The sequence below is a fragment of the Haliotis asinina genome, chromosome 6 (assembly GCF_037392515.1).
Source record: "Haliotis asinina isolate JCU_RB_2024 chromosome 6, JCU_Hal_asi_v2, whole genome shotgun sequence".
NCBI classification, from domain to species: domain Eukaryota; kingdom Metazoa; phylum Mollusca; class Gastropoda; order Lepetellida; family Haliotidae; genus Haliotis; species Haliotis asinina.
Genome location: NC_090285.1, coordinates 53,380,745 through 53,392,270, shown reverse-complemented (window position 1 = coordinate 53,392,270; position 11,526 = coordinate 53,380,745). Strand labels below are relative to the sequence as shown.

Below are 11,526 nucleotides of genomic sequence, written 5' to 3'. Positions count from 1 at the left end.
TGACTCATAACTGAAAATAACAGTTCTCCAACTTTGCATTGGCCATGGGAGATGTTGGCGACACCACTGTCTGCGTTTTTGGCGATGTTGACGTGTAAGGACAGGCCATCGCAAAGGTCTTCTGGAACGAATACCAGTCTCACGTAAGCGGTTCCTCATAGTCTCATAAAAGATTGTTCTGAGCACTACCGATGTTGTGGAGGATGCTGTGGTGAACCTGTTCCACAAATGTAGAAGCTGAAGAAACCTGTCCTGAGTGTGCGTGGTCACATGGGGTGGACCTGACCTGGGTCGATCACGTGTTGGCCCTTGCTGCTGGTAGCGATGTCAAAGTCTTTCTATGGTACTCTGTGGTACATTCAGTTGCCTTACAACCGCAGACTGAGACTCCCAAGCCTCCAAATGACCAATCGCATTGTTGCGCTGAGTCTCAGTAAGTCTAGGCATGACTTTAACACCAAACTGTCAGCTGTCGCAAGAGCATTCACACACACACACACACACACACTCACACGACCTATATTGGAAATGATGTGCATGGAATTTGCGTGCAATGGGAAACACAGTCATGAATTTCTTCCCGTTCACAATTTATTGTATTTACTGAGAAAAACTGATTTTGATCCTTTTGGCGAATTGTGCTAAATGGCAATGGGTTCAAATTGAGAAATGTTTGCAGACAGCATAGATTTCACTGATTACATAGACACCAATGATTCAAATTCGAAAAGTTGCATTAAGAAATACTACCTATGCGTTTCTTTTTTTGTTTTGAGTTGTATATTTGTTTTTTTTCCGAGTGAATTTCTTACACCTTTTGTCACGGCAATTTTTTAACGGTAACACATGTATGACACAGTATCACCATTGAAATATAAGCAGAACGGTCTTGTTACCGAAAGGTTACATAAATACAGAATATCTGATTTCGTTTGAATACGAAGTATTATACATGTGTTCTGATGGGAAGTGGGTCGGAGTGTTTTAGAAGGTGAATATTTCCTCATCCCAGTCCAGAGGGTTGTGACGTTGCAAGTTCCTATATATTAGTGACAAAAGTAAAATATAACACCTTCTTCAATCTCAGCAACCATGCCTAAAATATTCATCGACCAATTTTGGCCGCAGAATCAATTGTGGACGTATCTGCAGACGACTCGATGCTTTGCAGGAACAGAAAGTATATTATACGATCGCCACAACACATAGAAGATGTTGTATCAAAGACTAATTTTACAGGATTGTTATTGGTTATTAGGTAGACATCCTTGAGTATTTTATACAACCTTATATAAAATGCTTCATGGGCATTTAGAAGTTGTGAGGCATGAAAACAATGAATGGATCTACAACTTATTATTTACAGCGGGTTTCTGGATTATGTCTTGCCCCATCATTCACTTGAAACGTCTTCTTGTAAATAGACTAGTGGGCTAAATAAAATGAACACCCTTTTTAATGATAGATGAAATCAAAGTAAAACATACAATCATTATGGGACATTGTAAATCGACTTTTGACAGTGAAAAACACTCCCTACCAAAGCCATACCAGGCAGCGACGTGCAGTCTTTACCCATTGGAACCTACGGTGAGGATATTCCTGGGTAACCACGATGTTCCTTGTTTCCACACAGAGGACGCGAGCTCTGATACTTGCTGCACATAGACGTGGAAGCACGGTAAGTCGACTGAGACGTTGTCGCCGTTTCCATTACCGTGATGACCGGTTGCACAGATGAAGAGTACGCAAATGGCGGTCTTCCTGTGGTGTCGTCACACGTGGTCTGTTTGATCGTGGCATCTCATTGGGTGCTGTCAACCTGCCTGTAACACTGGAACAGCCTCATGATGGTACCACGAGAACAGTTCAGGGCACTTGCAATATGCCTGTTGTTAGCGCCCACCTGCCTCCTACTTGCGGCCCTCTCTCTACGTGGCATAATTTCGGTGGCTTTCTGTCAGCTGAGCTGTATGGCCAGCTTTTTCATACGAGTTCTCGACAGGCATTTTGTAAAATCTCCGAGAACAGGCATTCTTCGCAAATTTACTTGCTTCTACATATTTTCTGTTATTTGTATTATTATTGAATATGTTCTGGCTATTATTAGGTCACAGTGTTTGGAGTTTTGAGTGATAGTTATCATGGGTCACAAAAGAAATACTAGTTCCTAGAGAAAGATAATTGTCTGCAGTAGTTTACATCTTGTAACTAATGAATGATAATCGCCAATTCGTCAGCACACAATGTCGGACAACTGATTGTCTAGACTGCAGACTTTGTATACCCCTCTGATAAATGTAAATTGGGACGACTCTCACTGCCAAAAGTCATGAACATACAATGCCACTTTTTAAATCGCATTGCGTATTCATAGCGTAGAAGATATTGGCTGCCATTTCAGTTTTAAAGTCATTAGTGTTCCAGATTTGCAATTTGTCTCAGATGTTTCCACAACTCTGTCATAGGATAGTCATGTACATGAATTATGAATTCCTCTTCAACCACGTTCAACAGACACAGGGGTAGGTCCTGTGCTTGAACTTCACCCATCAGTAGGAGCAGTATCCGGTTAGGAATGAGAGCATTCATGGAGTATATTGCTGCTTTGGTGGTAAAATGTGACCACGCAGAGTGATCTTCGAGGAAGTCGGATGATACAAGAAGAACGGTCTTCCAGCTATCATTGATACCTTCTATAATTCCGTCAGCAATGTCATGACCCGGAAGTACTTCACGATCCTTTAGGAAGAGACGCACAGGGTGCTCACAATGCTCTAATGCAGGCCGAAGTCTCCGATATACAAATGCAATGTCAGCATCACAATAGCCGATGTAGAGTGTGAAGGAAAAATCGTTTTCAGTTAAATACTTAACACTAAACCCTAGTGTCCCCATGATTATATTTCTAAATCTGGTTGGATTCTTGGAAATAAGGTATATTGTTAAGGTCGACGTGAAAAAGACCGCCAAACAAGTGACAGTGAGGGTGAGGATCCATTTGCCAGTACAAGAACGGTAGATGCGTGTGTAATCAACAGCAACTTCAGCGGTTCCTGTTATATGTCCATTGTCCTGAATGCAAGTGAAATTCCTGTCAGACTCATAGACTACCGGTGAGTCCATCAGCCACATTATGAAGTCCAGAGTATCACAGCCACACGAAAAGATGTTGCCATCAAATGCAACTTTCAGATTGTTTCTTAGAGCTGAGGAATCCAAGTCACATCGTGTAAACCTGTCTAAATGTCCTATCATATTAAACGTCATGTTCAGACGACGAAGGCGTGGAAAATGTTTGGTCACAATGGGAATTGTATCAAATTTGTTTTGCGAAAGAATGAGATGAATGATTTTATTTTGATTTAGGATGAATGGAAATAACTGAAGGTCATTTAATGAAAGATCCAAATATTCCATCAGTTTGAGGGCACCAAATATATTCCGAGCTCTTAGCACATCGTTGGCAAATTGTAAGTTGCATGCTTTCAAAGATAACGATTTGACGTTTGAGAATGACTTAAAAAAGTCGCCAGTAACATTACCTAGTCTGTTTCCAGATAAGTCAACATGACTTACATTTTTCAAGCCCTTGACACGAACAAGATCATGTTGTTGGTTGTATCCAAAGAGCAATGTGTGAAGATTTTCGGTGTTTCTGAACGTGATTTCATCATATGTATCTGTTAACATGAACGTGGCCGTTGCATCATAATACTGAAGATTCTGGGGCAGCATGAGGGTGATGTTCCCCTTTTTTCTCCCTTCTGCCCGTTCCCATCTTCTTTCAGTTTCACCAGCCGCATGGTGTTGATGGCTTAAGTCGAGGTGTCTCAGTTTTAAGAATGTTGCAGCAAATAACACTAATTTTGCATCTCCAGTGATACGATTTTGTGAGACATCGCCCACTTCCACACATTCACGAATGGGAGACTTGTTGAGGGAACCTGCTTCAATTAGACTTATCCGATTACCCTTAAAGGACAACTCTGACACGCAAATCTGAGCCAAAAAGCGTGTGCTGTGTTCTGTAATCATACGATCTTCCAGATCTTCCTTGACGCGAACCCCTTGGAGTTTAAATGTATTGTTCAACCAAATTCTTGTCATGTTCCTTCCAACGTAGGGATAAAGAAGACTCAAAACCTTATGGATACCGATTCCATTGTTGGTTAGTTCCAGATGTTTGAGGTGAGGCAAAGGCTCAAGAACACCAGTCTCACAAGAGGTTAACTGGTGACAATGATTTAGAAGGAGTACCTCGAGGTTTGTTCCATTTAAACCTCGGAATGTTTCATTTGTTATTTGTTCCAAAGAACAATGGTCAACGTCCATGTTGAGAACTTTAAGATTTGTCAGTTCGGAGAATCCAGGTCCGAATACAGCACCTGGAACTGGGTCTATGTACAGACTGTGGAGCTTGGTAAGGGGAGCTAACACCAAATCTGGATATTCACCTATCTTATTATTCTGAAGATTGAGCGTCACCAAGTTGACAAGGTCACGGAAAAGTCCTTCAGTTAAGGAGCCTTTGTGGAGTTTGTTGCTAGCAAGAGACAGATTGGTCAAGCTGAAAACGCCAACAAAGGCATCAGGTTCCATCTTGGTAAGCAAGTTATTGTTCAGGTTTATATACCTAAGATGGGTAAAGGTTTGAAAGGTCCTGTTTTTCACAGCTGTTATCATATTGTCACTGATGTTAAGAGAGGTCATGTTGATTGGGAGGTCTTTAGGAATCTGGTGGAGTTGCTTCCCTGTACAGTCAACAGAGAGTCCATCATCTTGATCTCGGAAGGTACAGATGTGAGCGTTGACAATGGAGATCCTCACTGCAACCACCACAAGAATTTCAATCCGAGCTTCCATAATGACTGTAAAATAAGAAAAGAAGTTACTGGTAAAAATAACACTTACGCTCGTTATCAATGCAATGCCAACAATTCGATAAGACATGTTTTATACTCCTGTCTTGGAAAACTGAAACAATATATCCTACACCATACATATCAATGGTTGTGTCTTTGCCATTGCTTTTGCGATGTGATATATCTGACGTTGATTGTCATTTTCTAGTTACGCGGCGTAGTATGATGATTTGTTAACAGTGTGTAACTCTCTGACTAATCCATCTAAATTTCCATAAAACGTCTCCTTGGCATAATGCTACATATTGTGTACTCGGTCTCTCTGGATTTTTTGTGTGTAATAGGATGTCCTTTTCCTTTTCTGTTCTTTTCGCTTGGTTTCTTAAACTATCTCGACGTCTACAATCACGTCTAAGTTCTGAATCAAACCATGGTTTGTCGTTTGGTCTTATAGTAACTACTCCTTTTCTAATCCCTTTTCTTATCATCTCATGTAATCTCTTACAGACAACAGTACACGTCATCTACATTATCATAACAGTTACACAATCCATTCCAGCCTAAACCATCTATAAAGCTTTGATGAAATCCGCCTGATTGTAACACCATATCTCTCGTTTGTAACACTGCTTATTATTTCAATTTTCCGTCATTGATATACAGGTTCCCTTGTGGTGAGATATGTTTCAATAAAAGCCATTCACACAATCGCTGACATTTACATAATTGCGACCAATTGTAATCTTGTGGGATATTTCCAATGCTCTCTGAATGCATGCATCCGGGCGATTCCAAAATTGAGTTGTGCTCTGGTTTATACAATGTGCACGGAATAGGTGTCTTTTCTGGAAGAAATATCCAGATCCAGATGGATAAGTCTTTTGGAAGTTAATTTTTTGGTCACGTAACCCATCATTCCACTTCCAAAACAATTTCTGTCTTTACGAATTAGCAAGTGTACGGAAGCGTAGTAGGGTCACGGTGAAAAAGTTTTTTGGTGTCACTATCTCCTACGTAGGAGACATCTGCCACCTAGTACTTAATATATCCTGTTAAAGGTTCGGATTATGAAGTGTGGTTATTAAATTGAGAAATGTTTGGTTATGTAGGACGTTAGATAGTAGAAATGCACGTCAAAGCATATTTATGACACTAACGCAGTCTTCACAGTGTTATTACACAGTGTTAGTTGTTAGTGTGTGTGTGTGTGTGTGTGTGTGTGTGTGTGTGTGTGTGTGTGTAACATATAGGGTAAACTGAAGGCGAGGCAGTGAAGTGCAACAGTCGGTCCAACACATGAAATTAATATGCAGCAATTATACTACCCTTCAAGAGTCTAGACTCACTTAAAACACCCACCCTTAAAACACTCTCCTGCTGCGTTTTGGTGTAAAGTTTTGATAAGAATTTGCCATTTATCACCGAGTTTGATCATTTGTTGGACGGATGACAATAAGCTTGTCAACGTTACAAATTGAATAGTTCAGAACAGTTGAATGAAATATGCGGCTACATTTACACTGGTGAGTCTAAACTTTTGATGGGTGGTATACTTGAACACACGAGTCTAATGGTGAAGGAAACAGTAGACTCTTAGAGTAAGTGAAACACATGACAGTAGACGCTAATGATAAATATAACACATAACTGTAGACTCTAAACGTAAAGGAAACACACGGCTATAAACTCTAAAACAGTGACTGAAAGATACACATTTCCGTGTCTGGGGGAACTGAGTTGACCATTTCAGATTAATATATATTATCATATATCGAGCATCTCCTACAGAGGATACTAAGTCCTACGTAGGAGGACTACACTATTCTTACAATAATTACATAGCCGTTTTTCCAGAGGGGTTTTGGCCGTGAAAACGACCAAACTCAATCTCCAGAGGTAAAGTTCCACATCGTAGTTTGGCCAAGGTACTTCGTTGCGACTATTAAAAATAGTGCATCATATGCTCATCCTGATAAGTAAGTCTTATATATGAGACATGAGGTTTCTTTATCTAAGCAGCAAAGTCGTTATATAATATGGAATAAATGAAAGTGCTGTAGTAGAATTTCTCATGAATCCCATTATGTAAAATTTACAACGAAGAACCCCAATCGCTACACCATATACAACCCATGTGGAAGTTCTACAATGTCAACTCTTAAGCAACGCGTGAAAAGCAATTGGGTAGTTTTAACATGATGTGATTTGGTGAATATTATGGACACAATGTGAATAACGAGAGGTTGTAGGTTGTCCCTATTACATGTCTCTGGTGTGCGACTTCACAATGTGAATACATCAGCTGCTTCTGGCAATTGCAACCTCGCGTGAACAAGGTTCTTATAATTAGGTCTTTAAGGCGGCACGGCATCAAGTGGGGAAGATAATGGACTCTCTTATCGCTGCTACTCCGTTCAGACCTCTGCTTACCCGAGTGAGTGCTCCTGTTCTGTCTTCCTCGTTGCAAAGGCATAATTTAGGATATAACTCTCGAAATCTAGCTAGAACTCATGTACGTGAATGTTATTCACCCAAAAAAGAACACAAACTTTAAGGTTATATTTGCTTTCAAATAATTCACAGCACAGGGAGCTCTCATAATGCCGCCAGAAAGTTCGATTCCTCAAACAAGTATACAACCCATGAACGTATCCATTCTCTAATAAACATATTGACAACCATTAAAACAAACGAAAGAAATGAAACAGATATGGACTCACAATAGTTCCTTTAGCACACTGTCAAGTAGTTCCGATCTGAGATAAAATGTTTTACATGGAGCAGTGTACTATATAGCTGTCTACACGGAACAGTGTACGAGATGACACTGTGATATTGTGCTGTTATGCTCAACTACTTCACTCAGGCCAATTACTTCCTGACAGACATCCTTATGTCGGCTTTGCGTCACGTGAACGTGGTTCCTTTGTAAAACAACAGTAGGGTCAGTGGTAGGAACCAAATGGGTGAAAACATGCCTGAAAATATCACAGCTATTATGTAAACACATGCATGATACGAGTAGCCTCTCTCTCTCTCTCTCTCTCTCACACACACACACTCACGTTCCTTGGTCTCCTCGTGAACACATCCTCAAACAACCCCATCTCAAATCCGGTTCTCTATGGCCAGAAGGAAGTACTTATTCTTCACTGTGTCCGGGTTATTTACACGTCAAAACTGCCGCAATATTTCTCACCTTTATGAAACCACGACGGCGTTGGCAACTGTTTAGGTCTAATGGTCCACGCTGCTTGCCATAACAATCAATGGATGGTATGGAACAGAATCCACGTTTACACGCCGAATACACACAGAAGAGTGTAAAGAATATACATTGATTTCTGATTTTAAATTGACTAACGATTTAGAATTTAGGTTGAGAATACATACGATGACAGCCATCCCAGTGTGTAGGTGCGTATGTGGATGCGTGCTGGCGATCACACTTCAGTCTGATGACCACCAGCTAAATGATATTAAAAGCAACATACCCATAAAGTGGAAAGTGAGTGAGTTTAGTGTCACACCGCTTTTAGCAATATACCTACAATAGCAGGATGGGGGACACCAGAAATAAGCTTCATACATTGTGTCCATGGGGGGAATCGAACACCTTAACCACTATGCTACCCCAGGGTCCCCATAAACGGGATAGTTTGACACATGGATTCCTAGGTCCAGCAAAAAACCCAGAAAATAGTTCCACAGTAAAATCAAACGCGATGCAACGCAATATGAGATATCTGGAATTTTATCTTGGCCATTTGGACTTGAGAAACTGATACCGGTTAGGAGTGTAGACCAGTGACTGAAGCCATGGGCCGAATCGAACGTCAAAACGCCTATGACGTTAACAAGAATGCTGAAGTGAAATGTCTAAAATAGCGGCATAACCCTTGGATCACGAGTGCACCTTATCGTAATGCTTGGATAAAGTGCTTGGTTGTCATTGTCAAACATAACACGTCTATTTGGAAAAAAAACCACATTCACCATCATATGATCTGGCGGCGGCCAATCCAGTGATCAACAGCATCGATGGCATGTGTCAACCCAGTCAGTGAGTCTGACCACCCGATACCGTTAGTCACCTTTTACGACAACCACGGGTTCCTGAAGACAAAGTCTAACTCGGATTTTCAAGGGTCATAACAACTGCGAGAACAGGAGAACGAAGGGTAGACCAGATTCTCTTAAAAAGTGCAAGATGCATAAAAAAAATGTCAATCACAGTTCATCCCTCTTACGAAAAGAGACGCCATCTACTTCCTTCTTGGCAACACAGTATTAATTATTCATGTTGACATTGTTTACTTTTTTCTGTTATAGATAGCTTTCCTTCAATTGTCTAAGCCTCTGACTGACAAACATGATAGCTTTGTTCATGTACTCTATAGAAGATAACAGGAATGCAAAGTGAGATTTGGAAAAGGATGAAATAAGTACAACAATAAATAAAACAAACTTGAAATTGAAACAATCTACCTGCAACCTGAGAGAATTACAGCCAATTACTTCCTGACAGACATCCTTATGTCGGCTTTGCGTCACGTGAACGTGGTTCCTTTGTAAAACAACAGTAGGGTCAGTGGTAGGAACCAAATGGGTGAAAACATGCCTGAAAATATCACAGCTATTATGTAAACACATGCATGATACGAGTAGCCTCTCTCTCTCTCTCTCTCTCTCACACACACACACTCACGTTCCTTGGTCTCCTCGTGAACACATCCTCAAACAACCCCATCTCAAATCCGGTTCTCTATGGCCAGAAGGAAGTACTTATTCTTCACTGTGTCCGGGTTATTTACACGTCAAAACTGCCGCAATATTTCTCACCTTTATGAAACCACGACGGCGTTGGCAACTGTTTAGGTCTAATGGTCCACGCTGCTTGCCATAACAATCAATGGATGGTATGGAACAGAATCCACGTTTACACGCCGAATACACACAGAAGAGTGTAAAGAATATACATTGATTTCTGATTTTAAATTGACTAACGATTTAGAATTTAGGTTGAGAATACATACGATGACAGCCATCCCAGTGTGTAGGTGCGTATGTGGATGCGTGCTGGCGATCACACTTCAGTCTGATGACCACCAGCTAAATGATATTAAAAGCAACATACCCATAAAGTGGAAAGTGAGTGAGTTTAGTGTCACACCGCTTTTAGCAATATACCTACAATAGCAGGATGGGGGACACCAGAAATAAGCTTCATACATTGTGTCCATGGGGGGAATCGAACACCTTAACCACTATGCTACCCCAGGGTCCCCATAAACGGGATAGTTTGACACATGGATTCCTAGGTCCAGCAAAAAACCCAGAAAATAGTTCCACAGTAAAATCAAACGCGATGCAACGCAATATGAGATATCTGGAATTTTATCTTGGCCATTTGGACTTGAGAAACTGATACCGGTTAGGAGTGTAGACCAGTGACTGAAGCCATGGGCCGAATCGAACGTCAAAACGCCTATGACGTTAACAAGAATGCTGAAGTGAAATGTCTAAAATAGCGGCATAACCCTTGGATCACGAGTGCACCTTATCGTAATGCTTGGATAAAGTGCTTGGTTGTCATTGTCAAACATAACACGTCTATTTGGAAAAAAAACCACATTCACCATCATATGATCTGGCGGCGGCCAATCCAGTGATCAACAGCATCGATGGCATGTGTCAACCCAGTCAGTGAGTCTGACCACCCGATACCGTTAGTCACCTTTTACGACAACCACGGGTTCCTGAAGACAAAGTCTAACTCGGATTTTCAAGGGTCATAACAACTGCGAGAACAGGAGAACGAAGGGTAGACCAGATTCTCTTAAAAAGTGCAAGATGCATAAAAAAAATGTCAATCACAGTTCATCCCTCTTACGAAAAGAGACGCCATCTACTTCCTTCTTGGCAACACAGTATTAATTATTCATGTTGACATTGTTTACTTTTTTCTGTTATAGATAGCTTTCCTTCAATTGTCTAAGCCTCTGACTGACAAACATGATAGCTTTGTTCATGTACTCTATAGAAGATAACAGGAATGCAAAGTGAGATTTGGAAAAGGATGAAATAAGTACAACAATAAATAAAACAAACTTGAAATTGAAACAATCTACCTGCAACCTGAGAGAATTACAGACACATCGCAAATTCAGTATAGTATCACCTGGTCATAATACATCTTAAAGTAGCTGCTTAATGGGTGTTTAGAAGTAGGAAGGTAACAAGACAACGTCTGGGGAGGATTTACTTCTCCTTTCTTTTACAGAATGACTTTTCTGGGCTACGTCTTGCCCCTTCATTTGCATGAAAAGTCATGAAAACATAAAACAAGTTGCAAGTACATACCATACGTTGTTACATATTTTACATGTATTTAAAAATAATTTTAGACTCTCATGCAAATGGTTACGATTTACAATACAAGGTATATTTACAAATTGTACATATCTTCTGTTTTGTCACTAATGTCATATTATACATTATTATGTTTTGCAGATTAAAGATAACATGAAGTAGCATATAGATTGATGGTTTTGGACCACCTGGCCTGTGAGCTTCCAAACTGCCACCTCGGCTCCAGCGGGAAGCGTTCCTGGGATGTGTAGTCCATTGCTTGAAAAAAAACCCCAGACTAATGGTGATT

General features: G+C 40.6%; 1 protein-coding gene across 1 annotated transcript; it reads right to left on the bottom strand.

Moving 5' to 3' along the window:
• Positions 1-2,385: 2,385 nt before the first annotated feature.
• Positions 2,386-4,866, bottom strand: LOC137286480 (toll-like receptor 4). The gene has a single exon (XM_067818371.1). It carries the CDS (start codon positions 4,864-4,866, stop codon positions 2,416-2,418), a length of 2,451 nt encoding a protein of 816 aa, XP_067674472.1. The 3' UTR covers positions 2,386-2,415.
• Positions 4,867-11,526: the final 6,660 nt, after the last annotated feature.

Excerpts from the sequence above, each read along its gene's own strand:
- LOC137286480 (XM_067818371.1), bottom strand. The coding sequence starts at position 4,866 with ATGGAAGCTCGGATTGAAATTCTTGTGGTGGTTGCAGTGAGGATCTCC.